The 27,812-nt window shown below is 38.3% G+C and overlaps 2 protein-coding genes across 4 annotated transcripts; one reads left to right on the forward strand and one right to left on the reverse strand.

Annotated features, from left to right (window-relative positions):
* Positions 1–1,868: 1,868 nt before the first annotated feature.
* lnpk (lunapark, ER junction formation factor) lies at positions 1,869–13,431 on the forward strand. 3 transcript variants are annotated; one of them, XM_056395377.1, is made up of 16 exons: positions 1,869–2,102; positions 3,472–3,541; positions 4,453–4,494; positions 4,953–5,003; positions 5,099–5,235; positions 5,470–5,528; positions 5,759–5,799; positions 5,914–5,997; positions 6,150–6,201; positions 6,407–6,523; positions 6,803–6,913; positions 7,150–7,255; positions 7,504–7,574; positions 7,757–7,930; positions 8,686–8,775; positions 10,085–13,431. In XM_056395377.1, the coding sequence occupies exons 2-16, from the start codon at positions 3,515–3,517 to the stop codon at positions 10,276–10,278; spliced, it is 1,356 nt and encodes a 451-aa protein (XP_056251352.1). In that variant the 5' UTR covers positions 1,869–2,102; positions 3,472–3,514; the 3' UTR covers positions 10,279–13,431. The 3 variants fall into 3 exon arrangements, with proteins under 3 accessions (XP_056251352.1, XP_056251353.1, XP_056251354.1); XM_056395378.1 differs by having other exon boundaries at positions 1,870–2,102; positions 6,821–6,913; XM_056395379.1 differs by lacking the exon at positions 8,686–8,775 and having other exon boundaries at positions 1,878–2,102.
* Positions 13,432–27,489, reverse strand: chrna1 (cholinergic receptor, nicotinic, alpha 1 (muscle)). Its single transcript, XM_056395376.1, has 10 exons — positions 27,288–27,489; positions 21,797–21,939; positions 18,912–18,956; positions 18,079–18,188; positions 17,786–17,981; positions 17,174–17,411; positions 16,535–16,758; positions 16,320–16,434; positions 15,918–16,042; positions 13,432–15,373 (listed from the first exon to the last, which is right to left on the reverse strand). Exons 1-10 carry the CDS (start codon positions 27,340–27,342, stop codon positions 15,245–15,247), a joined length of 1,380 nt encoding a protein of 459 aa, XP_056251351.1. The 5' UTR covers positions 27,343–27,489; the 3' UTR covers positions 13,432–15,244.
* Positions 27,490–27,812: the final 323 nt, after the last annotated feature.

Consider the following 27,812-nt stretch of genomic DNA (forward strand, 5'->3'; position numbering starts at 1 on the left):
AGACTGTGGAGGAGTGGAGGGAAGAGATAAGGAGAAGACAGGATGACAACTTTTTCAATCTTTATTTAATATATAAAGTATATATATTCAAAGATGACAAAGACTTTTACTGCACTGTTCTTTTATCTATTCTTTTAATTATATTCTTAAATTGCATTTACGATGGACTTAAAGGTCTTAAAAACTCTTCAACACCAAGATAGAAAGTTAAAATGAGCACAGTGCAAAGACTGGACATTGTCTGTTTCCCTGGTAAAAATGTTGTAAATAGTTTCCATTGGGCACAATGCTGTTAATGTATGTAAGAATTAATCCGTAATTGTGCTTTATTTTATTGTTGCAGCTTATGTCATGTGCTGTGGTGCAGTGGATGGATGGGCATCGGTTGAGAAAACTAAGGTCATCACATGTCTCTCTATCACAGGGTGAGGAGCCCTGGAGAGAGATCATCAGTTTCACCTGAACTGAAAGTTTATCATGCTACAGTGACTCAATATTGCCTCTTGAGGAACAAAGTGGTATTACAAGATGAGACGGACTGTTCAGGACATCTACCATCAGTTACACAGTGGACCTTTTTAAGGCAATCTGCTGTCACTTATCTCTGCCCCATTAACCCCATCACCATTCTTTTCAAAGGAATGCATTTTATTAAGCGATTCTGTATATTGGGTAAACTTTAAATAAAGGGCTAATTTGTTTTAGCATTTGTAAGTGTCCTTGATTTTTAGTTTTAATTCAAATATATGTATTGGGTAAACCTGGAGGAAACTAATGCAGTATAATGGAACTGCAGTAAGTCCTCCTTCATGAGGATTATAATGTTCAGTATTTACTGAATCTGTTGTTTATTTTGATGGTCATTTTGGAGGCTGTAATTGTAATTGTGGTAATGTTTAAGTGCACTGGGATATACTGAGAAGTGTTTCTAATATTTTGTCAAATCTAATTCCTATAAATGGGATGGACAAAATATTAGGAACACCTCTCAGTATAGGAATAGTTTATATAGTGGTGTCCAAAAGTCTGAGACCACTTTCCCATGTAGCCTCACATGCTGCTCCATAGTAGCTCTGTATCGCTCAATTTCATTTACAAAGGAGAATAAAAGGGAGCCATTAAAAACACTGAATTGAGTTCAGCAAGGTATCTCCTTAAGTCTCAAGTCGTCGTGCGTCACCTATTTCTCCTCACAGGTGAAAGTATTGACCAATTTAACATGAAAACAGTGTCCAGTAGGAAACAGATGGAGCTGACCCACCAGAACTGCAACCTGGAGCAAAGTGAGACTTGTAATAGATGTGCTGCAGTGATATATATATGTATTCACCTTACGCACTCTTTAGTGTGAACTGAAAATTGACAGTTAAGATTTTGAAGCAGTTGTCAGTGTAGTACAGCTCATGTGCTTCAGTTTATTCATAAATTAATTGTTTTAATTGAAAAGGTGTTTAATAAATAAACCACCTGTGATCAAATTGTACTGAGTATGTTATTTCATATTTACCATCTGCCTCATGATGAATCTAACGGGACACTTTGGTGAATTAGTGTTTTCATTATTTAAATTGGTAAGTACATAAGACAAATTAGAAAAGCACAAACACTAGTATCTATCTCTAGATCCTGTATTGTCACTGTTGAAGGACGGCCACATTTAAACATTTCTATCATGTTTGTTGTTGATTAAAGCCAACATAGAAAGCCTGTTGCTGTCTGGTTGCTGATGCGGGTGGGCGTACTTAGCGTCCTCGGTGACACAAGTCAGATCCACCCCTGACTCCTCCCCAGCTGGACCCTCTCATCCAAATATGGTTTCTTCTGGCTCCAAAAAAAAAACAAGATGGCCACGTCCATTAAGCCAAAATCGAGGCTTCAAAACGGCAGTTAAAAAAAACCCAATGGGTGACGTCACCTTTGCCACCTGGTCTGCTCTCTGGTTACGTCATCAATGGGTTACGTTCGTTACGTCTCCACGCCGCGCCAAACTCTCTTGGCAGTTGAGATGTCAGTCCGGGATACAGCAAGGATACCGCTGTTTGCTTGTTTCTGCGCTAACCTGACTGAATGAGCAGCGAACAAACACCCAAACACCGCAGACTGTAAGTATTTATTTGATCTAAATACCCAGTACAGAAGCCCAAATGAAGATAACCAACGTTAATGACAGCGTGTCTGTCTGCTGTTGACGTCGGTCCTTGCTAGTCTGTTGTTGTTGCAGTAGCTAACTAGATAACAGTTAGCAAACATTTTGATTTTGGTTAATTTACTACATCTATCTGGAAGCATAAAACTTCGGTCAGTTAGAGTGTCTCTGTCTGGTACAGTGACAGCTATCTAACGTTACTTTAGCTTGCTTGCAGCGGTGTAAAATGTCCAGTGTTTTGATGGAGCGGCTAACGTTAGCTCCATTTGCTGCTAACATGAATTTATGTAACCGTTTAATTTCCATCTGAAAGGACAAAGACAAACAGAGAGCTCCATTATTTGCCTGGAAACCCTTTAAGTTATAAATATTATGCATTTATGTCTGGTGACCATCCCGGGACTAAAACCCCAAGTCTCAACTTCTTTGCTTACAAAGGTTACAGATGTAACCCATAACACATATTTTATGCAAATCAACAAAAGCCAAATAGCTCATTGAATATTTTGCTAGTAAGCTTTGGAAGCACTATTTCATTGTAAATTGATTCTTTCCTGGGTGTAAGCTGTTGTTCCTTTTTCCTTCTACTTCTCATTATGAAAAACTGTGCACATTACTTGCTGGTTTCCCATTGTCTTTTTTTCTGAAATACACTGCTGGAATAATAGCAGTGATATCACGACAACTTTAGTTAACTATATGTAAAAAAATACTGAGTCATACTCTGATAGTTCATATCTAGTCAAAAAGGAAACCAGTCCTGGATGTCGTCATCACGAGTGACTAGATGTTGCCCTCTGTCCACAGAGATAAAACAAGAGCTATTCATAGTGGATTGGTATGATGAGCAGTTTTTGCGAGCTGAATATGTCAATCCATATGAACTCAGACAAATTTCAGCAAAAGATCAACCATGTGGCATATTTGTTACTACTGTGCGGCCCTATGTTTGTTATATACACTCAGTTGGCAGTTTATGAGGTACACCTAACCAAAAATAATGCAGTTATTACATCAGTTCTGCAATAAATCCTCCTTCGTAAAGGTTATAATGTTCAGTTGATGTTAATTCAGAGTAGTTATATAAGAGGGAATACGGTAAGTATATTATCTCAGTAAATCCACAACAACAGCAGTAACCACTGTGTGCAGTTATTCTATAGGCAACTTGCTAAATTCTTATGTAAGTGTTGTGTACATGTCATAGCATAGCACAGGGCTTAATCGTGGTGTTAAACGTCAGCACACATTGTGTAACTGTAACATCAAGGATTATGTGTTTTGTTTACCTTAATCACGTTTAACAGAGACTTCCTGTTTTATAGTGAACCAAAGGAAACAAAGAGGAGACTGCTGTAATTTACAAACATGGGGGCTTTGATTTCCCGATGGAAGGTAAGTGGATGAGAGACAAGAAGGCATTAACAAAAATGAAAACAGAATGAAAGATGTAAAAGCACAACATTTAACAATTATGAGGCAAATCATAAAATTGTAATAGATAAAATGATTTATCTGATTTGGCAGATAAAATGATTTTGATGGATTGGGCTCTCAGGGAGAGAGCTACAAAGTCCTGGGAATGACATTTAAAAAGTTAAGAGATCACACACCTAGATCATAGGGATTTAAGAGATGTGATATAATGTGGAGCCAAACTTCATCCAGCATCAGTATAGTTTTTAAATCAATCCTGAAACATACAGGAAACAGTTGTAGATAGACAAATCAAATGATGACTGACTAGCCCGGCCAGTCAGGTTTTTTAAACAGTAAAGCAAATTAGTCAAAAAGTTATTTCTGAACACTGATTCAAAGTAGACTTTTTTTCTTTTGTTCACCTTAAGTGATGACAGTATTTAAGACAATTTTTGGTGTCTTAGCCGTCAACATACTGAATCTTTGGCCCAAGCTAGATTAAGTTCATGTACTATTTTTAGACATACTGGAGAAGTCAAAGGGAAAGAGACAGCAACAAACAGAGAGACAGCAAGAGAGATTCAGCAAAAGTGAAACCCTTCTATCCATATTATCTCTGAATTCATTCGAAGTATAACCAGAGGGATACACATGGGTACAGATGCAGAGCAATGTGAAATTGCACATTTCATTTGCTTTTATTTACATGTTGCATGTACACATCCGTTAACAAGTCACAAGTAAATGTGTTTACAGGAACAGGGCAGACTGTTTACTGACAAATCAATCAGTTCTGAACGTGATGGTTGTGAGTGATACTGATAAGCCCAGTGTTAATTCTTCTGATGAACCTGTTGATGACTTTCCGATCTTTATCCTCAATCTAGGCAAAGCCAACCACAGTTGAGCAGCTGGAGAACCTGGATAAGGTACTAATTAAATATTGTATCAGATTGTATGTATTTACCCAATTGTTTAAACACAGAAATTGTATACAACCCAGTTTGTTAATTAATTTTTCATAATGGAGATATACAATCAGCAAGGACCTTTCTCAGAAGCAGGATTATTGAAATAAGCAAGGACAGAACATGTGACAGAAATTCCATGTTTTACTCAGCATAGTTTATCCTACTGACGTCATTAATCCTGCTTCATGACAAAGGTCACTATTTTATTGAAGTTGGGATGCAGCATTTACTTGTACCAGAAACACTAACTCATGCCATTCTTGAGTATCCCAAATTAAATCAGAAGGTTACTACTTATAGTTAAGCAAATGCCTTTCCTTGAAACTCATAGTTGATGAACTCTAAACTGAACATCTGATAATTTGAGATTCTTTGCACTATTTAAAGAACCTTTAACCTCCACGTTTCCCTTGTAGGATATTAAAGAGCTGGAGGAGTTTAGAGCCAAAAACCAACGTCTGCAAAAGGTAAAGTTGGCAAAACATCATCAACATGCAGTGGTTTTCTTAAATTGTATTTTTTTTTGCTCCTCATCAGTGTGTTTGTGTGTATCTATCTGCAGCTGTGGGTCGGCCGTTTGCTTCTCTACTCATCAGTCCTCTACCTCTTGACCTGTCTGATTGTCTATTGTCTCTACCTACCTGAACAATGGTTGCACAGAATAGCAATGGCCCTGCCTTTCTTCATATATCCTGTGCTGTGAGTGACCACTCCTTGGCAATCTTCTGCAAAGTGTTTTATTTATAATCTGGTACACAGCGTCTTAGAAGTATCATCCTAAAATAATCTTTTAATGGTGTTGAACCCTGTTCCTTGTTTTTGCATTTTATTTTATAATTTTCCAAGTGCCTGTGTGAGTTGACAAGTTTGAATCTGAAGTTTATAGAACAACAACATTCCTCACTTGGCCTCTCTTTTTTTCCCCCTCACTAGAGTGTGGTTCATCAGGAAGTTACTGATTTTCCTTTTCTGCAAACGCACTGAGAGAAACAGTAAGTTGTCTATCAGTCCCTCTCTGTCAGCTGTCCATCCAGCTACCACATAACATCTCTTTTCAGCCTTTGTTAATTTTAGAACTTAGCAAATAACATTTAGACTGTGTTCTTCTGAATTTTATTTCCTTTTTTTTTTTTGACATACATTTTTTACAGTAGTAAACTATTCTGCTATCTTATAGATGGAATAGTATAATTTAAAACATTGTTCATGCCTTTGATTTTAGATGATAAACTAGAAGATTTAAAGGCTTCCAAGAAAAAGATTGTAAGTGTTTAATCCTTCACAGTTCATATTTCATTTACTCATTTTTTACTGACTTGTTTAAAGAGAGTTTGGATGTTGTGTTCCCACAAAAATTTGCCTGGTTTGTGTTTCCAGCTGGAGGAAGTGATGGAAACAGAGACGTATAAAAATGCCAAACTCATCCTGGAGCGCTTTGATCCAGAAGCCAAGAAGAAAACTGTGAGTGCTGTTGTCTACTTTTAAAAAAAAAAAAAGTATTTGTATGTTTGTGTACTAGTATCTTTTTTTCTTTCTCTGTTTTATCTGACTTTTCTTTTTTTCCTTTTTTTTGTGTGTGTGTTTTTTTTTTTTTGTTTGCTGTTGTGTTGTAGGAGCTGGAGTCGACTCCGGTGCGTCCTCAGATGACTCCCAGGCCAGGACAAGGTACGACATACATCAATACAAAACAGAAAGATAAAGTATCACATTTAATGTTTGTTCAGTGGTATTGGATGGGTCTTAGGCCAGAGTTGCGTTGAGAGCGAGACGAGAGCTCTTTTGTTTTGTTTCAAGAATGCAACAGTAAAAGGATTCACAGATCAAATTCTTGCTTTTGCAATTCTGTAAAGAGTTCCTCTTCTCTATCCAGAGATTCGACAAAGAGGGGTGGCAATGAGACCCATGCCAATGGGCACCCCGGTTGCCATGACAATGACTCCCCTACCTGGAGCACGGCCCCCATTGGGACCAGGGGGCACACCTGTGGGTAAGGGGAGACACAGATACTTAACATTATGTATAATTAAGTATCACAGTTTCTAAGTGCATCAATCGTGCTGGATCCAAACAGTTGATTGTGAAAGCTTGCTAGTTGTGCTGTTTCTCCAAGGAATGTTACCAGTCAGCTCTGTCTGTCTGTGAGCCAGGCATCCAGGTTGTGGGCAAAGTACCAACTCAAAGGCAACTGGAATGGACTGCAAATCCATTTGCCTTTGACTTGGTTCTTTTAGACATTAGTCTGTGTCCCATGTTGCTCTCCCTACAGAACCTGTCCCTCTCTCAGCTCCAGGAGGACCACCGGAGAGATCTGCTCTGTCTGCCTCTGTGCTCCAGGGGGCTGTACCAAGGACCCCCTGCTCCCCTATACCAGGTGTAGGTAGGTTGTAAAGCCAGTGAGTGCATCTTAGCATAAATGCTTGAGTGTGTGTAGCTGGTTTCTGCAATTTAAATGTGTGATTTGTAACACCCATTTACCTGATGAAGGCATCACCAGTCAAAGTGTATATAGTATTGAGGCTAGAGAATTTGTGATAGTGGAACGTAGAAAAAGTCTTTTCTAAATCACACAATATAGTCTAATGTTTCTGTCCTGTATGTGGACTGTTTCTGCAGGCATGCACCCCCCAGGTCCTCCATTAGCAAGACCCATTCTGCCCAAAGACAGGGGAGCTGTGGATCGAGTCATTGAGTACCTGGTAGGGGATGGACCACAGAACAGGTGAAGACCCTTTTTTAGATCTAAAGTCCTTTGTGCAAGTAGCTTGTAACTTGCTCCCACACTCATTTAGCAGTTTGCAGATTCTCCACAGGGGAGTGGTGTTCAGTCATTATCACACCAGGTCTACCCATGCCACCCTGCACTACGTGTAGGACTGAGAAGTAGTAGCAGCAGCAGTTTAGTGCTGTAGCCCTGTTCAAATCTCAGATCTTCCTTTCTTCATCTCCATTCCACCTTCTCTCCTATAGATACGCGTTGATCTGTCAACAGTGTTTTTCTCATAATGGCATGGCTCTGAAAGAAGAGTTTGAATACCTGGGTAAGAACAGAAACACACAGATGCATTTAATGACAAAGAGATTTTTTAGATTGAAAGCTCCATGAAGGTGTAGTGCAAACTGGAATTATGAATTGAGGGAATTTAAATACTTGGTAAAGATGATGCAGTTTCTGTCTCTTCCTGTTTCACTTTCTCTCCTGATTCTGTTTCTCTCCCTCCAGCATTTCGTTGTGCATATTGCTACTTCCTGAATCCGGCCAGGAAGACACGCCCTCAGGCTCCAAGGCTTCCAGAGTTCAGCTTTGAGAGGAGGCTGCGAGCAGAATCACGTTCCCCTGGACCAACACCACGTTCCGGGACTGAGACAGAGGAGGAGAGTGCACCTCCTTCTGGAGGTACAGGAAAACACAGATACACGGACAAACACAAAAAGTTCGACTGAAATAGATAGCTGACATCAAACAATAAGTAAAATTAGGTCTAAATTTATGTTACTCACTCCATTTCCTAACTCCCCGTGTTAAATGCGTCTTAACCCAGTGCTCCAGTTGACCTTTTTCATTTGTTTTTGTTTGATTCTTTCCCAAACTTTAATGATGCCAACTCTTATCCCTTTGTAGCTGTTGAGCAAGGAGCCAACAGCGGTGAGACACCACCACCTTCAGATATCACTGTCCTTTTTGCTACAAGAAGTAACAGTGTTAAAGAAATTCAGATTTTTAGGCATTAAAGCTGCCATGTCAGTCATCTCTTTCAAAGTTATGCTGGCCTGTTTTTTTCAGGGTGCAGACAACTTTTTTGTTTGTTATCATCGTGATCCGACACAATTCAACGAGAAACCAAAATGGTTGCAGGAAAAAATGCAAATAAAAATTCTTTCCTTTCTTACTATTTAACTAATGTTAAATAGTATATGTCTTGTCCAATATACTGGTTAGTTAGTATCATTTTGGCAGTAATCAGACAAGTATAACAATACAACAGAAACAATGATCAATATACTCAGATAGGTTCAAAAAATTGCATCAACTAAGCATGTTTCTTAGTTCCCTCATCAAATTCTACTTTCATCCAAGTTCCACATTACATTTCCAGGGTAGCATTACAGTGGTACAGCAGCATTGGTTTAATGGTGTGATCTTGCCTCTAGCCAAGGCTCCGGCTCCATGGAATTTGGTCCACAGTTTCCAGATCCAGCAGAGTCCAAAGAACCCTCAGACCCGACCTCTGCAGAGTCCAGGTTCCCCAGTCCCTCCTCTCTGTCTGATCCGGCTTAATTTGAACTAATTTGATAAACTTGATCACCCCTGATTATCCTCCTATTTTCTTCACTGTAGAATCCATAACCACATAGAACGCAGCCCAATGCCTATACCAAACTGCTACTTCTAATCGCAGTAAAACAACAGTGGGTTTTAGCAGTTACGGGGTGTTTACACCAGACTTGGGTCAAATAGTGTTTACAAGTACATTTTATACAACTTTTAGAGAATTAAAATTCTTCCTGCAAAATTTAGAAAAACAGAAAAACTCTTGTGAAAGTTTCTCGCTGCTTCTTTTAACAACTGACCTCGTATTGTCTGAATTGCCTTAATGGTCCATAAATTTAAACAAATGCCATTAGAAAATAATAAACTTGTTTGTCCCAGATCTGGTTTTCACTGAGTCTACAATATATGAATTATAAATAAATGTATCCCATTCAGATGGGATATATTTCTGTGGGGGGGTGATTTTATTACAAGAGAGCTAATTACTTATTTTAGTCTCATTTTTACCCAGTCCCAGTTTTAATTACATCCCCAAACACATCCTGTTTTATGTGCATGCTGTTCATCCCAAAATTAAATTGCCATCTGCACTGACACCTTTTATTTTAAAGCATATGTTTGAGTATTTACACATCTAGACCTTTGTTTTCACTTATTTTTGGTTCATTAAATTATGTATATCATGTCATTTTCCTGCTGAATCTCCTTCTCTCGACTTCTGATCATTTTCTCTGGAATGGAATGAATCTTAAATTCTGCAAATAATGGTGCAGTCAGAATGTAAATCTGGCTTGATTTTTCAATCCACAGTGAATCCGACTAATCATTACATTAAGAAGCAATGATTCAAAAAATATAATTATGTTCCTAACACGTATGTGTATTTGTAACACCAGAGTCTCTAGCATTGGTGTTGATGCTGAAATTGGATTTGTGTTTGTGTTGAACGTCAACATCTTTCAGTTTTAATTATCCTCCTGAAGCTGTGTTGTTGATGGGAGGGAGATGTTATGGGATGTTGGTGAAGCTTCTTATGTTCTATACTCCTCCCTACAGTGTTGTTCTGTGTATGTTAACCTTCACAAAGGGAATGCTGCTCATTTTCTTTGATTTATCACTGATTTTCACACCCAACAACCAATCATTTCTTGTATTGCAAATTATTCTCATTATCTTCAATGCTCCCTTTCTTTCTTTCTTTCTTTCTTTCTTTCTTACTCCCTCCTTGTTGTGTCTTACTGGTTAAAGAAATGTCTTACTTGCATATCTTTTCCTCAGATGAGAAAGAAATAGGAGAAGACGAAGGACCCACTCAAGAAGTAGAGAACGAGAGCCAGGCAGAGGAGCAGCCACATCAGGAGGAGGAGGAAGAACTGGTCCAGGAGGAGAAGGAGGAGGAGGAAGAGGTGGCAGAGGAGGGATTAGAGCAGTGTCAGAGCGCTCCCTGTGAGACAGAATCTCAACCATCATAGCTGCAGAAAGTTCAGACGGGGACCAGGGAAGTCTGATCACTGTGTCCAAATGAGGTTTTGATACTGGCAATGATAGACCGGTGGCATTTTAAAGCAATATAGCTGGACAAGGATGGCTTAATGATATTTTTCATCATTTTTCACCATCATACTAAGACAAAGCACCTTGAGGAGATTATGGAGATGATATGCTTGGTAAATGGTGTGTACTCTTAATGAAAAACATAATGCAGTATACATTTGTCATATTTAATTGTCCAACAATATTGCTTAAAATGATGCCAGCATTTCATGGCCTTAACAGTTCGATTGGTTCAATGGGAAGTTGTCAGATTGATGATTGTAGTTTTAATCTGAAGGCTGTTTCTTTATAGAATAGTTGGCTGCTGATACTGCTCTATACGTGGTTACTGACAAACTGATTTAGTTTAATATTCTAAGATTCACAGTTTTGTTAGGTTTAAGTAGCTGGCTTATAGATGATTTGTTAAAGGAAAGTGTTAAGTTTTTAGATTAAACTGCTGGTTCACAAAAGGTTTGTCCTCAGATGCAGCAAAAACAAATACATGCTTCAATTGAAATGAATTCCCTGATTCTTATTTCAGTCATTTAATTTTTAACTCTACCAGTACTGTATATTTGACTAAATATCATAGTTGCACACATGTTGTATACATGTTATTGTTTTGTTGAGTTGTAAACAAATATTTCCCACAAAGGTTGGTGAGAAAACATAAGCTCTAACAAAGTGTATTTTTAGACAAACCTTTAATGAATCAGGGCATCATCAATTGTGTTTAAAGTACATGCATACAAGTATGCCATTAAGTGTTAGGGTTCTGTTGTGGCTTTTTTTTCCTCTCCTAGTTTTAATCCCTCATACAAGCTTTTGTCTTAATACTGAAACATCTAGGAAAACTTGGATTTACTCACATTTTACCAAACACTGATGCATGTACACATTTTCATCATTTTAATTTATCAAGTTTATTCATGATGTTGGAACAGCTTGTCTCAGACAGGCAGAATATCGGATATGAACAGATATCCAGAAAAGCACAGTTAGTGCATTTAAACACTCGTTGCACTCAGATCTCCTAGCAGCAAAGGTCCTGGGGTTATTGGCCAAAATGGAGGAATAGACCAGGGTGTATACCAACAGTTAGAGAAAGATTTAGTCAAAGTCAAAGGCCAACAGCAGATTATTTCCAATCATGATAAATGTCCCATGTAGTCTTGCATTTACCCAGGACGCTGTATGCTCAATGCTCCATCCAATAACTGAACTCAGATCAGCCAGGCACAACAGAAAATATGTGCTTGTGTTAGGAGGCTATTCTGTGTCGGAGGAGCTGACTCTTCAGCAATCTGGACAACCCTGCTGCTTTGTCCGAGGTTTCCCCTGATAGAAAATAGTTTTGGAAATGAGTCAGACTTTACTGAAATAATTTGACTTGTTATTTTTCCTCATCAAGACTGTTTTGCAATGTAGGAAAAGTGAACCTCTGCAGTTAAATTAAGTGGTTTTATAAAGATCCTTCTTTGAGATAGGGCCTGTTTACCTAAGATGACTTATTACCTTGAGGAGTGCATTAGTGCTGATGAGCCAGCAATGAAGCAGTCTCTGAATAAACTAAACATTTGGCATGCAAAAAAAACAAAAACAGATTGGAGCTACAACTGCCAATTTATCTCTATCTGGTTATTGCCAGCCAGAGTCCTCAATGGGATTATCATTTGCCAAATGCACTGTTGTTTTTTCTGAATCTCCTGACATCATTTGCACTGACTTTCTCTTTGTATTTATTTGGCTATATTGTGTTTTAATCTTTAGTTCAGGTATTGCTTCACTGTTGTAAGACATGTAATCTGTAACTGCCACGTTACTGTCACAACAATTTAAAATTATAGGCCTGGTTTGGGTTCTGTAGCCTCCAGGGTGCTGAGGATTACCATTTTTAGAAATATGTTTTATTCTTTGTGCTTACATTAACTGTGTTTTAAATGTGTGCCCTCACAGAAGATACCTGGTGCCATCATAATGCGTGCCTTGGTTGCTGCCAGTATATCCATTAGTTTACACTATAATCTGCGCAATGTCTAGCTACTGTAGCAGCAACAAATGAAGACAGTCCATGGCTCTTTCAGGGCCGCACTAGCACCTGGTGTTTTTGACAACAATTTATTCTGTTATTAAATGGAGCCAGAAGAAATGGTGTCCATGCAAATATAAATTTGTTACATTACCTGTGTTGTACAGGTCTGGTCCTAGAAACACCTAGGCTAAGAGGGGAAAGAGTGCGACACATTAAATTACTTTAAAAGTGTTTCCACAGTAATTGTGTGTTTGTTGACCTCCTCTAAACCTTGCAGCAACCCAGAATAATCTGTCAAAACAAAAGCTTGCTGTAAAGATTTGGTCCCTTCTGAATCCGTACCTGGCAGCAAAAGTATTCTTGGACAAACCTTTGTTGAATGTTGAGGAGAGACCACTCTATGAATAGAAAGTTGTCTGACACCACGCCTTGACCGCAACTTGACATTTTGATTTGTTCCATTTTTCACTGCACCAGGTGTGTTTCCAGAAGTTGCAAAAATGTTGCATCATGGTACCTGTACCAGCTTACTGATGTGTGTTTAGCTGAAGGCTACCAGTGTTAACAAGCTTCTTACTCTCAATAATACTGCTGATGATGAAAATGTCGAAAAATTCCAAATATGAAGCTGTCACTTTAATATTTAAAAAAAAAAAACTTCTCAGATACTCAATAGGATGTCTCACATACTGGCACGTGTAGTACCTGGTCACTTAGTATTTGCAGTTTCTCCATTTTTTTTTTTTTTTTTTTTTGCACTGCTAGAATTATCAGGTGAATTTTCTGCCAATGCTGAATGTCAAGTGTGTGCGTGGCACATATAATAAAGTTTTTTAACAACAAAAGAAGGCGATAGTTGTGCTGTTGTGGTTCTTAAATGCTGTCCCCATCTGCTTCAGTGCCCAATCAGATCTAGATTATAGGGCTGCTGTAAGGAATAAGTGATAAGATACTTATGGAAAAGATGTAAGATTTAATGATATATTATGTCGGTGAAGTCTGAGCTTTGCATAGCAAAACCATTATAATACAACAATAAAAGAAGATATGGCATAAACTAAGTGAATAATGACTTTTATTTTTCACTCTTTTCCACATCTACACAACTACAAATATAAAAAACCACAACAAATGGTCAGTGCAATATGACTTTACAGAACTTTACTGTATAATTAAACTGAAATGGATAAAACCACAGCTGCAAAATAAATCAAGCTGCCTTCAGCTGGTCGCTGTAAACACAGGCAGTAACACTGCAGCAGTAACAGACAAGTTTAAATTTCATGAAATTTTTCACTTTCATTACTTGCTAAACAACCTTCCTTTGCTACGTCACAATTTGTTGTATTTTCAATGGCACAATTAAAGCTGAACAAAACAACTCATCAGCTTTTATTCCATGACCCTTAAACAAGAAACTACTCTTTGACAGAATTTATTCAAATTATTATTTTGATCTCTGGTATGGTCAGTGGTTGAAGATCTCCATGCACAAGAAGAGACCAATTTTAAACTTACCAAAACTGAGTATTAACAGCAGAGAAAGGTCAATTCAGTTATGCTGCTATTTAAATAATCAGCACATCAGCTTTGAGATGGCTGCCTGAGTTTCTCTTACTTAGTTTGTTGGCTCGACATTCACCAGTAACTCAACCTTCAACAGGCATTCAGGTCTGTTGTCTTCAGTCTTTACAGATATTCACTGAAAAATATGCAGATTAAGTAAAACTGATTTTCAATCACTTCAATGTGGTTAAATATCAAATCATTTGTCAAAAAAAAAGAAAAATTCTTAACTAATGAACCTTAAACAAAATGTACAACAGAGTTAAGTGGAATTTACATGCATCAGTGACAAAGCAAACGTTGCCACTAACCCATGAATATGTGAAGTAGTTTTCTTTTTCTGAATCAACACGTGTGATCTGAATTTCATACCACAATTCACAACTTTAACCCATAAATATAAATGAGACGTTTGGAAGTCAGTCGAGTGTCAGGCAAATTAAAACAATAAAACTTCCAGGCAGGAAATAATCTTGCCTGCACTCAAAGGCCAAGACAATGTCATCAGCCAGACTCGTCTCTACAACTAAAGATAAAATTGGACCGAAGCACTGTTAAATTAATAGTTCAGCTTTCAACAATCTGAACACATCCTCTTCCACTTCCTGTAACATCCAGGTTTCTCCTTAGACAGTAATTTTAAATTGAAGCCCTCAACCGACCCACCATAATGGGATGGAGATGGGATTCAAATTTCCTAATAGCTCAAATTGTCTATAGAAAGTAAAGTACATGTATTTGCTAATGATATTGTATCCATTCTCAGTTAAGTCCTCAGCATAGTGGACATGAAAACAAACATTATCATGTTAAAGTTTTTTTTTTTCAATATTTAAGAAAATCCTCCAACACAGATCTTAACTCAAGCTGCCAAAAAAAAAGAAAACAGAACAAATCAATTATTACTGTTATGGCTTTTTCATACGAGTTTTAAATTACACTCATAGAGACTGCCAGAATTATGCAGCAATAAAACACACTGTAGAAAAACATTTAAAAAAAATAGACAAATTGTTAGTGACAAGAATAGATTCAAGTATGACCCATCTAGATCACCTGACTCATGTGATGCCTGGATTTGCCCTCAGTTTCAGTAAATACACAAACTCACACATTTGAAAGTGACACAAGTGACAGCACTTTATGATATTTAAAAATCAACTTAAAGTGTGTCTGTCTGTGTCTGAGAGACAGAGGGAGAAAGAGAACAACCTGAAGCAGTCCATTGATGGAAACTTTTCTCATGCATCTCCAAGTATGACATTGATTCTGATAACACACATACTCCTTCATGGGTCAGGCCCCTACAGCATGTTGAGCTCGATGAGTCTCCCAGCAAAGACGGCAAGCGTCCCGATGATGCACACGGCCATGAACACACAGAGCAGGATGTGGTCCAAAACCATGGCAACGAACTTCCACTCCTCTGCTGCCTGGGATGAGACGACACGAGGAAGAGAGAAAATCATATTTCAGGAACTTTGACTTTGGATGTCCATGATTAAGGTATTTATTTACCCATAAATGACACTAATGATGCCATGAGTCACTCTGAACCAGTGTTATACTGTAAAGAGTTTGGCACTGTCTCTGTTCACCTTCATAAAGGCACCATGGTTGATGTCTTGATAAAATGTTGCTGCTTTATGTTTTAAAATTTGCCTTACAGACACACAAGAAACTTCTCAATGTGGCAATTTATTATTAAAAGTAATAATAGTAAGTGCTATGAATCTGATCTGGAAAATTGGTTTGCTTCATGATTATCACTGATTTATGGTATTAACGGAACAGTTGCCTATGTATTGCTAAAATCTGCTACTGCATCACTGGTTATAGGATCCTCCATGTGTTAATTGCCAAGTGTCAGACAGGTTGTTTTTTTGTGCCATTTTAATTCCAGTCTGTTTTATGTATTTCATAAACTTGCATAGATTGATAACCTTGTATCCATTATTCATGAAAGTGCTTTCTTACATTGTTAGATTCCTCGTCTGATTTCATGGTCTCAGCGATGTACTTCACCCCTTCAATGGCGCTGCGGACATCAGGATTTTTAGCGATGGGAGACTGGTAGGTGACGCTTGTAGGGGTGGGATTACCTGCAGAGGAGAACACAGGGACAGACTGTAGTTGTGGGGGCACATGGAGAAAGACAACACACTGGACAATTTTCTTCCCTAATAATCATTCTATTACTGACTTCAATGTATTTACATTTTTTATCATAAAGAACAGTACACCATATCTGAGGTCAGTTGGTATTATCAAAATCTTTTCCTTTGACACACCTGCCTGTTACACTAACAAGCCAACAGTATATAAAATCTCACTTTCTGAAACTGATCTCAGGGATCTGTCATATAGCTGTAGTCTTGCCTGAGATGTCAGAGATGTCCATGTCAGTAGGGAACAGTCTCTTCTGTCGGATCTCCTGACTGGGGCGCTTCATTGTTGAGAAGAACATCATGTTGGGAATGGTTTCAATGAAGACCTGAGACAGACACAGGTACTGATTACATTCCTATTTTAAATCAGTCACATACAACAACAATGGCATTTCTTAAATGACAAGATATGATACTCATATGAACCTTGCGGATCCACGCTGGCATGGTGTGTGTGCTGGGAGAGCGGTGATGCGTGTTAATGACGATGACGGTGATGATGATGGAGGCGATGACAAACACCATTGTGAAGAGCATGTATTTCCCTATGAGAGGAACAGCACTGGAGGTGGAGGGGATCAGCTCCACAATAACCAGCAGAAAGACAGTCAGAGACAGCAGGACAGAGATGGAGAGAGTCATCTTTTCACCTGGGGACACAAAGACAGACAGTCAGGCTACTTTTACACTGCAGGTCTTGATGTCCTGCTTCATATTTCTACCTATATATGAGTTTTAAAGACTTATTACCTAAAAACCCATGTGTGTACATAAATAAACTTTACTGTATTTTCTCTATTGCAATTTACTCTAATGCATGGGGGTGACCTGAATTTGAGCTATATTGCTTATGCAATTTCTTTCCCATTATGACATACTGCAGTTTAAGTGGTAATTTGGCTGTTACCAAAAATGGTGACAACGTTTAAACAGAATTAATACATTTCAAAAAGCTCTTATAGCAGAGACTGGTGGCCAGTTGGGAATTTACAGACAAACTGATAAACTAACACCTTGCTTGTCAATACTGGGTTAACATTACAGAACCCACCAGGATCTACGTACCAGAGTCAGTAGGCAGGTAGAAGACCAGTCCGGTGAGAAAAGAAAACAGCATACAGGGAATGATGACGTTGACAATGAAATAAAGAGGCAGTCGCAGCATCAGAAAATGGTAGGTGATGTCCAGGTATGGTGTGTCGGGACAGCAGGTGTAGTAAACCCAATGTTTCCAACTCCTGTAGTCCTTTAACACCCACTCTCCTGACTCCATGAAGTTACTGAGGTCTGGCCGATCATTGTCCTAAAAAACAGAGGAGGACAAAATAAGGTTACAATAGAAAAGGGTATTAAAAAGGTATGGTAAGGGCATTTGGGTTTGGACGGTACAAGTTTTAAACTCCAGTTCTTTCACATTCTGCTTTTTAATAATTGGTAATTATGGATTTATAAATAATTAATTTTACAAAACATGCAGGCAATCTTCTGGTATTTCTTGAGAAATGTAGTCTTTAAATTGGATGAAGTTTATGATCTCATACTATTGAGGATGGTTAAGTTTTAAAGTGGAGAGTTACTAAATTTGTAGTATATTAAAAACAACAGACACTTCAGTTTATCTTGACCACTGATACTAATCTGTCATAATAACCCCAAAAATGTATAAATTACACTCACTGGGTGGATGGCGACCAGCAGCCCATCATATGTCCAGGTTCCCAGTTTCATGCTACAGTTCTGCAGGTCGAAGGGGAAATGGAGGACAATAATCTCACAGTAACTCTTAAAGATGGCTGGAGGGTTCCATGTTATCATCCCAGTGTACTCCAGCAGGACTTTAGTTTCATGGATGATGGCAAAGTCACCGTCAGCACTGCAGAGGAGAAGAAGAGTCGGAGAGGAGCAGTGAGACGTTTGAGGAATGATAAATGTAGGTGTGTTTTTCAAGAAGACAGGGAATGTGTGTTTACTTGTTGTATAGCACCAGGTCAGGTTTCCATATGTCGGTTGAAGGGACTCTGATCTTTCTGATGCCTCCGTAGTCATCTGGATTCCAATTCAGATTCACATCTAACCATTGCTGGGGTGCAAATTAGAAAACTTTAGATCTTTTGGTCTACTAATGTACTGTAAAGAACGGTTAAGTTGTTTAATGCCAACCTAAGCATTAAATACAAGTTGTCATGTACAGTAGGCTACGTGTACAGTATACACATCAAAACAAATAAAAATCTAGATTGTTTTTAATCATGTTATATATTTAAAGGTTACTTCAAAACATACAGCAGATTAATTACTAAAATCTAAGTAATTTATAACAACTCAGAAACTGCATTGTGGGCTTCACATGTATGTATGTTCATATATGAAACACTGTTTGTTGGTGAAAGCATTGACAGTTATGTACCTAAATATTACAGTAACCTTGACTCACTGTACTACAGAATTAATAGAGATAGTATTTCTAACATAAAGTATATGGATCATATAATCGCCAAATGCTGTTAAATTTACCAATTTGCAATGCAGCGAACTAAATGAAATTATAATTCTTGTAATAATTCTTGAGTAGAAAGCTACTTCAGATCAATATTCTATAGGTAAAACATATGGTCAGTTTATAAAATATACATTGTTATAGATTAGACAACCCAAAATTAGGCTATAAATTGTTGAAATGAGCTCTACTTCTACAACATGTCAATGAAACAATGATGATACTCCAAAATATCACTGCTTTCACTTTAATAAAAGTGATCAGTAATTCTTCCAGACTAGACTACTGTTCAACAGTCACACTTACCTGTTTGAGACGGACATTACTGGTCACAATCTGGTTAACTTCATCCTGAGAGAAGCAAAAGACAGCAAACAGTCAGAAGCTTTTTAAAAAAAAATGATTTCATGACAAAATATAATTTGTCATTTGTGTGACATTTCTGTGTCATTTAAGTAATAGAAGTAAAAAATTTATATAAAATGATTTGATCAAATCCAAAGTCCAATCCAATGTTTTCCCTCCATTTCAGCAGGAAAGTCAATGCGGTTGCGCGCGCGCAGGCGCCCTTTGATCCTTAAATGGAAGTATTGTTAGCGAAGTTGACTTTGGTCAACTTTTATTTTTCTTTAGTTTGATTGCCACAGAGGACAACGGTCGAGCTTCCATTGTTGTAAAATTAGAATAAACTAAGAAAACGTGTTCCACTCAAGGTAAAGACAAGTTTTTTGGAGATGGCGACAACAGCCTTGGTAACGTGAAAAGTTTGTTCAAGTCTTTGTTGGAAACAGTTTTGAGCAGCTCAAAGTCAGTCCGGTTGAGCGCGCGCAAGCGTCTTTGCTCCCTAAATTTGAATATTAATGGTCGAGCAGATGCGAATTTGACTTTAGTCAGAGGTTACTTTTCCTCAGTTTTATTTATACCAAGGACAGTGAACGGGCTTCCAATGTTATACAATTAGAATAAACGAAGAGAAAACGTTTTCCACTCAAGGTAAAGACAAGTCTTTGGAGATGGGTACAACAGCATCAGCATCCAGACTTCCCCATAACATGAAAGGTTTGTTGAAGTCTGTTGGTTTTGTGTAGGCTAGTTGATGTAAACGGTAGCTAATGTTAATGTTAGCAAGAATTAGTGTTTTTTTTTTTAAGCCAGCACTGCTAATGTTAGTTAATTGTTGTCCAATAGCAACAGACAGACGATGGGGAAGAGAGCAGAGAAGACTACGACTCTTTCAGCAGCTTTTTAAAAAGGAGGAGAAGTCTCGTCGACGGACTCGTCAAGACGGAATTTCAGCCCTGGTCATCATCTTTATGGACTGGTTCAGCTAGCTAGAGGCGCAGAAGGAGAGCTGCTAACAGTAAGAGCATTTTTTCCCCCCATTCTGCTTGTGTTGTGCTGCGTTGCTTGTGTTTTGTGGCCGCCGTGCCATTACTGAACCGGTGTTCTTGCTGTGACTCTAGGCTTGTCTAGAGTCTAAGTTTCTAACCTTAAGGTGACAGCCTGTTGTCGTTTAGGTGGCTCTCAGGTTGTTGCATTGTGTCTTCAGTCATGGAGTGTGGTTTGATTCATGTGAGAATTAGAGTCAGGGTCCCTGACTCTACAAGCTGTTAGGAGGCATAGTATTGACAGCTCAATTGTACTGCAAGTGTTCATCTGTACAGCTGACCATTGTATGGAGCTTTAATGGAGTTTTACAATCTTTGTTTACACTGCTGAGGTTGCTGTTGTGTGTGGCTGGTATGTTTACTCCAATAGCACAATGACATTATCACAATGAAGTTGTGGTAATTCCTTTAAAAACAAAAGACACACAGACACACACACACACACACACACACACACACAAACATACATATATATATGTATAATGTGTGTGTGTGTATATATGTATATGTATATTGCTCAATTGTAGGAGGAAAAGTTGACAGACTTGTCAAGAAGGAATTTCAGCCCTGGTCATCTATCTAGAGGCGCAGAAGGAGAGCTACGAACAGTAAGAGCGATTTAAGAAAAAAAAAAAATTGCATTCTGCTTGTGTTTTGCGGCTACCGTGCCATCACGGAACTGGTGCTCTTGTTGTGACTCCTGGCTTTTAAGTTAGGGCATAACCTCAAGATGACAGCCTGTTGTCGTTTAGGTCGCTCTCATCTTGTTGCATTGTGTTCTCGGTCACGCAGTGTGGCTGGATTCATTTGAGAGGTAGCCTTGGTCTCTATAGTGTGCCTATTTTTACATTATTTGGCTGCCATGCCATCACATGGTGTAAATACTTGTGCCTTTGTCTGTATGTGACACAATCATAGAATTTATATTTATTGGAGATTAGGTAATGCTGTGAGAAATGCTACCAGTGTTTTAAAATATTGTCTGTATTTAATTCAAACCACTTGGCCAGTGCATAATTGTCATCCTTTCTGCATTGACTGGCAATGTTGTCAGAACTGCTTTGTCGATTTCAGTGCTAAAGACTGTGGGATAGCTGTACTTTTTGTGATCTGTCAGTTGCTTTGACTTTTTCCTCTTATCAGTGGGATTGTTTGTTTATACTTTGTGTTTGCAATGTATTTGGTGAACCCTATGTCTCACTTAAGACCTGTTGGCAACATGGCTTAACTTCAGGATCTCTGCTTAGTTTCCCAATGATGCTACCTTAATCTTAAAAAATAGTGAGTGGCACAGCATGGTATGGAGGGCCCCCTTTACAAAGTGTTGAATATCTTATCTATTGCTGCATTGACTGCATAGCCTGTTTTTTGGTCATGTAATTCAATGAGAACACAAGTTATTAAGTTATGAGTAATTGTTTGTTTTTTTAAAACTGTAGTTTACAACTGTCCAGTAAGTAAGCTCTGATACTCAAAGTTGTAGCCCTCTCCATTGATGACTATGCTTTCTTTGCTAGCGGTAACAATGGAAGAGAAAAGTAGTTCAAAGAAGAAAAAAAGAAATTGCACTATCTATGTGGCAAGTAGTGGAGTATAAAGCCTATGAGTCTTCCTGAAAGTAAAATTACCAATATCAGTGTATTTCTAAAAATTACAGGGAGAAGAAAGAGCTGCTAAGTTACAGTGAGACAGTTATTGATTTCTTTCTTTATGTAAAAACAAACTCAATTTCTGTTCTGTTTCTTCACAAACAAACAACTGAATTTAGCTTTTTCCAGTGGCATGTCTCTACCTCTCACTTACCACACTAATAAGCTGAATTAGCTGCAGTCCCACTGTGACTACTACGGCTTCACTGAAGTGGTTCACGGGACGGACCACCTTGTTGTAACCAGTAAACAGGGTTTTCACCAGACGAGTCTCATCTTCTGAGCAGAATACCGAACCTAGGACACACATACACAAAAATTCAGTCAGGCAGTCAATCTTTTTTTTTTTGTTGTTTCAGTTTTTACTTGATGCATAGCACAATAAGGTCAGAGATCACATAGACTGAGTGATTGATAAGGACTGGAAAATACTGACTTGGGACCTCTGAGTGTTGGTGTTTAAACTTTGAACTAATTTCAATAATGTACATATTTATGCTGTACATAAACTCTGCTACACACAAGTTTTATTTTGGGCTCACTTTGGCTGAGGTACATAGTGAGTACGACATGTTGGCATGTCCAGCTGACACCAATGTCCCCACAAATGTTTTTGCACCGGAACTGAAATCACAGCTGAAGCAACAGGAAAGCCAACAGATTGCATTTAACTGTGATTCACACACCAAACATTTCCTTGGCTTACAACCAGCAACCTGAAACCTTTCACTGTGACTGAGAGAGATGGAGAGAATAGGAATAGGAATAGTAGGAAAGAAAGACAGGAAGAGACTGTAATTATCAGATGAGAAAGAGGCAGGGGCAGACATATGCAGACAGATCAACAGCAACAGCAGTTAAGTGACTGGCATTCCATATTGGTGAAAAGCCTCTGCACTGAATGTCCCATGAGCTGTCAAAGCACTGTGATCAAGTGTGTTTCTGTATAAGTCCTTGGAGCGAACCTAATCCGAGTGCTAAGAGGGTGTTTGGGAAAACCGGCCTTGACCAGTCCACTTGACATTAAATCTGGATCAGTTAGAGTTCAGAGTAGATAATAGTTAACATTTAACACCTCTTCATACAAAATGTGTTTCCAGCTAACAGACTTTCAAGAGCCATGCCTTTAATTGTCGGTAAATTATGCTATGCCTATGAGCAATGCACATGCGACATCACAGCCCACTATTGCCCAGAGCAGCTTCCGTTGTGGGTTTTTTGATGAGCAAAACACAGATTTTTGGATAGCCTCAATGATAGACAAAATAACAAACAATTTTTTATTTACTTAATAAGAGTCAGTCCCTGACTCTAAAGGCTGTCAGGAGGCATTGTATTGACAGCTCCATTGAACCACAATTTCTCATCTGTACAGTGGAACTTGTTAGGGTTTTTTTCATATTCATCTGGAAATTACAACGTTTTGGGTTGTTTATTATATTCTGGCACTTACTACTGAAGTTGGCATTATGTGTGGTTGGGATGATTATTCCAATAGCACAATTACATATGTGTATATATATGTGTGTCTCTGTGTGTGTATATTTAAAGGAATAATTGTAGGCACTATTACTGTAGTAGTATGTACTTCGTTCTGCAAGTATACTATTGCATTACCTTTGTTCAAGTAATCGCACACTGCAATTTTTGTTATAATATGATGAAGTAGATTAGCATAGTGCTACTAGCCAGGTTGTGACCTAAGTTACATCCGTTGCATGTTATTTCTGGAATCTGCTGGTGATCAACACTCAGCCTGAACTTAGCAGACAAGGATCTTGTTTCATTTAGCCAGCAAGAGCAGAGGACACACACACACACACACACACACACACACACACACACACACACACACACACACACACACACAGGCTGTTTGTTGTTGGTTTTGGGATCCAGTGTAGTGTTGTTGTGTATAGATGCTGATGTTTATTTCCCTAGCTGTCTCACATTGTCTCTGTTGCTGGCTGCCGGCTCCCTGTCTGTTGTCCTGCTAACATGCTTTGATCTGGCCACATACAAAAATAGAAGGGAGGCGGGACGGAGGAGCCACTTGGAGCTGTCAATCATTGCCCACCCTCAGCTCCCTGTGATACTGAACTGCCTGAACTGCCTCAACTACCACAGTTTAGCCTCTTTCCATTTTCGGCCACTTTCTATCTGAAAAGTATGGGCAGGAGATTATTTTCGTGTTTAATTTGAATCAGTAATGAAATAGACAGAAAGCAAGCTTTTGACCAAAAATCACTGGTTGGAGTCACATAACAGGGTGGGAAAATGCTGTTGAGGAAAGTAAATCAGTGCTCCTGTTACACTACATTTGAGCAGGGCATTAAAGGAGGTATGCACTTGCACTCAACTTGCCTTGTCTGTGTGCTTCCAGAGGATGGGCATGAATTGTTGCATTCAGTCAAATGTGGCTGAATGGGTATGATTGGCCATAGATAGCTAGTTGGCTTACTTGGATCGTTGCATTGTATCTGTGATGACAGCCACACCTCTTACTCAAAATACAAAATAACTACAGGTCTTACCTTGTCCTATTCTTACTCCAGATTGCACTTCATCGCTCTCCTCCAACTGAGGGGTTTCTCTGAACTATATGCTGTACATCACTGTAATTTGTTGTCTGTGTTTCTCATTCACCTCTCTTAGTGGTCATCTCTTTGAGCACAATCATTGTCCTTTGTCTCTCTTTTGGTGGCTCCATCTTATCTCTTATCCATGCTTTATTCTTTCCTTGTACCCAGTGTTCTCTATTTAATATCCTCCCATGTAATAACAACTTTGTTTATAAAAAAAAAAAAACCCAAACTGCTCTTGGGGATGGCAAAGCCTTGAAATGAGCATCAGATTTGGTGAAGTTTGTACTAATCTGTGAATTCATGAATTTAGTTTTAATTTGTTTTGTGTGCTGAATCCACTTTCACATGACATTACAGTCTTTGCTGGTGCTTTCTTTTCAAGGCTGTTATATGAGAAACACCATCTGAGTAGTGTCTTAACGTTGATGTTTTGTAACATTGGCAGGTGATAGGTGCAGCACCGTAGATTTTACAAACTGCGAAACTCATATCACAGTTTTTAAGTTTGAATTTTGTTTTAGCTAGTGATCCATGTTTGCATGTCTTCAAGTTCATATCATTGAAACCTGTCAGTAGTAGTGAGATGTTGCAACAACAGAGGGGGCTCATAGCCTTGTGTAGAGAGGTAGAGAAAGTGTGCCAAGTGTGTTGTCAAGGGTCCGTCTGATGCAGCAGCCAGTTTTCCTGCATTCAGTACAGACATTGGCTGAACATTATTAGACATTGCTGTAAATATGAGTAGGAAATAGGGACTCCTTTTGCCGTGATGTTTTTGTAATAATGAGGATGAGAGAGATTTCATATTTAAACTGTTAAGTTTTTTAATTTTAGATTACAGACTTAATCACTTTTACCTTTGTTCTTGAGACTGTAGATAGATCTGTTTGCACAAATGGCAATGGAAGCTTACCTAACCACATGAGTAACATTCAAATAAAGAACTGAAGGTATTAATTCTAAAATAAGATGCCAACCAATTACTTAATATGGTGGATAATACTACGCTTATGAAAGAGTCATATGACAGGCCATAGTATGGTTCACTTTTAAAGTTACGTCATCTGAGGATCTTGATTTATTTAACCTGAGACAAAACAATCATGTTTTGAGGCTGGAATAATCTGTTTGAAATACAGACATACAAGCTTCAGCTAGTAAATATTTTTCAAAGTGAATGTATAGCATCTGGGAATAAAGCCTTTAAAATGATTTACTGAGGACTATTTTTTATTGCACATCTGCAGTGATGCAGATAATGTCTAACTGGTAGCTTACAGGCTGCATCCATTCATCCTGGCACACCACCTCTATCTCGCTATCACATCACTTTGTCAGAAATGTGTTTCTTAAAATGTGCTAGTACTCAGATCACTGAATTAAAAAGGATGAATAAAAGTAATTCCTACTGAAATTAAAAGGATTGGTAATCTCTGTGGTGCAGACATTGAATACTTGATATTGACATAACTAAGAGATAAACACTGTTTCATTGCATGAGAATCTAAAATCAGGAAGGCTACCATGATGAATGCACCATTCAAATGGAAAATAAATTGGCAGTTGCGATTAACATTTAAAACATTTTATTTATAAGGCACTGACTAAAACAGGTTTAAAATTTCAAAGCTTCCTATTAAGGCCTGATCAGAAATCTCTGTTTGCCATTTAGGTTTAACTGGATAATACTATATGTCATGTTGAGTTAATTGTTGATTCCAACTCTATATACTGAGCCACAGTGTATTCAACACAGAGGACACTGGGACAATTTCCTGCTCTTGTTCCCTCTGCCTGATTTCTTTTACAGTTAATCATATGTTCTCTTTGAGTTATTACCGAAACCCTGAGACTTCACAAAAGGTATGAGTGCATCATGTAATTTGATGTTAAGTAGATGTTTTCAATAATTGAAGTCATGGTCTTTTAATTTGCTTTTCGCTGCTTAACAGATAAACTAGTCACATTATGTAATAATTACTGTCATCCTTTTAAAGCATAGTCTACAAAACAGTACAGATATGACGGATATGAGTATTAAATTAATGTATAGTGTATTAATGTGAAAGGATCAGTGGATGAGGATAACTAGGCCATATTTGTCTAAATAGAATATCATTAAAAAGAAGATTTATATCAAACATAGAAATATGGATGACTTACAAATCTGTAAAGTACTCTACATTTAGGATTAGTAGGGTAGGCTTGAGTGTTGGACTGTCCAGTATTTGAACGGTCATAGGTTTAATTCTCTCAAGAGACAGTTTGTGCATCAACAACCTTGTGTCCTGTCCAAGTGTCCTTGAACAAAGACACTAATCCATACCTGCACGCTGGCTATAAATCACTCTTGAGGAGGACATTGGCTACAGTAAATGCCTTAAATATAAATGCAGTGAGGAACGCTAATAATGCTGAGGTACCTCTTTTAGGGTACCTGAAAGACAAATGCTAACACACATTCATTACTAGAAGTGCTTTGCACAGAAAGCAACAGGCTGGATACCATATTGAAAGATTCAGCTGTAAACGGTTAAAGATGTTTCTTGTATGTAGTAAGGATGATGATATTGTACACAATTAAGAATCATTCAAGATAATTATTACGATTCTTATGAGTGTGTATTGTGGCCTTTCTTTTTTTGGTTACCAGGCCATGTGTCAGGAAACTGTCTCCTGTTTCTGAGTATGGCCACTTGACACACCTAAATACATATAACTCATGCAGTGTTTGTTGAAAATATAGACTAGGTATGACTTTCATAAAAGGAGGTTGTTTTCTAAATAATTAGTTTATTTAGACATGTTGAAACAATGGATCAGTTCCTCTTCGATAGCTTAAAAACACATTTTTTGAGCTATACTTAATATTATCTTTCAAATAGCCTCGGTCTCAGGGAGCAAGACTAAGTTCACCTCTTTACTGAGAAGTTTCAGGATCTGCACTGCTACACCAAGTCCAAAAACATAACCAAGAAGGCTGAAATATCAAGACTCCCACACACATGCTCACACACAGGCACACAAAAACACACAGACACACACACATACAGGAAAACTTACCGGCAAACACACTGAGAATCCATGCCAGCAAAATTTGGATCTTAGGAAGGTTCATATCTCCACCAGACCTTTGTAAAACTGCCCTGAAATCTACAGCATCCGTTTTAATAATATGTTGCTAATAGGTTAGCGTGTGACCTGCTAACTGGTTAACAGCCTCTACTCAGAAGCAGAAATACACACTAAAGCCGTAGCAGTTACTTTGGAGTTAAAGTGAGTAGCAGGAAGGTGGATTGGACAGTATGTGAACTCTGAGCTCTGGTTTCTCATGGCAAACTCCCTTCCACCTCCCCCACCCAACAACATCCCAACCTCTCAGCAAACTTCAAGGCACGAGAGACAGCTGGGAGTGAGTGAGTGAGTGAGAGTGTGTGTTTTGAAAATACACAAAGCAGTCATATCGTCCACTCATACAAGTTTTTCCTTCTGGAATGATTCCAGTATGAAGGAATTTTCCCTCCTTTAGCTACTTTTCCTTTATCATCAGGTCTTTACAAACAGGATTTAGGGGTTAGCGAGGTCTGT

Source organism: Seriola aureovittata, chromosome 14 (genome assembly GCF_021018895.1).
Source record: "Seriola aureovittata isolate HTS-2021-v1 ecotype China chromosome 14, ASM2101889v1, whole genome shotgun sequence".
Lineage (NCBI taxonomy): Eukaryota > Metazoa > Chordata > Actinopteri > Carangiformes > Carangidae > Seriola > Seriola aureovittata.

What these genes read in the sequence shown, in the direction of transcription:
- lnpk (XM_056395377.1), top strand. Translation starts at nt 3,515, where the DNA reads ATGGGGGCTTTGATTTCCCGATGGAAG. An exon ending in CTTTGATTTCCCGATGGAAG is followed by an intron (nt 3,542 to 4,452) that starts GTAAGTGGATGA and finishes TCCTCAATCTAG; the next exon opens with GCAAAGCCAACCACAGTTGA. An exon ending in GGGGATGGACCACAGAACAG is followed by an intron (nt 7,256 to 7,503) that starts GTGAAGACCCTT and finishes TCTCTCCTATAG; the next exon opens with ATACGCGTTGATCTGTCAAC.
- chrna1 (XM_056395376.1), bottom strand. Translation starts at nt 27,342, where the DNA reads ATGAACCTTCCTAAGATCCAAATTTTGCTGGCATGGATTCTCAGTGTG. An exon ending in GATTCTCAGTGTGTTTGCCG is followed by an intron (nt 21,940 to 27,287) that starts GTAAGTTTTCCT and finishes TGTGTGTCCTAG; the next exon opens with GTTCGGTATTCTGCTCAGAA. An exon ending in CTACCTGCCTACTGACTCTG is followed by an intron (nt 16,759 to 17,173) that starts GTACGTAGATCC and finishes TTGTGTCCCCAG; the next exon opens with GTGAAAAGATGACTCTCTCC.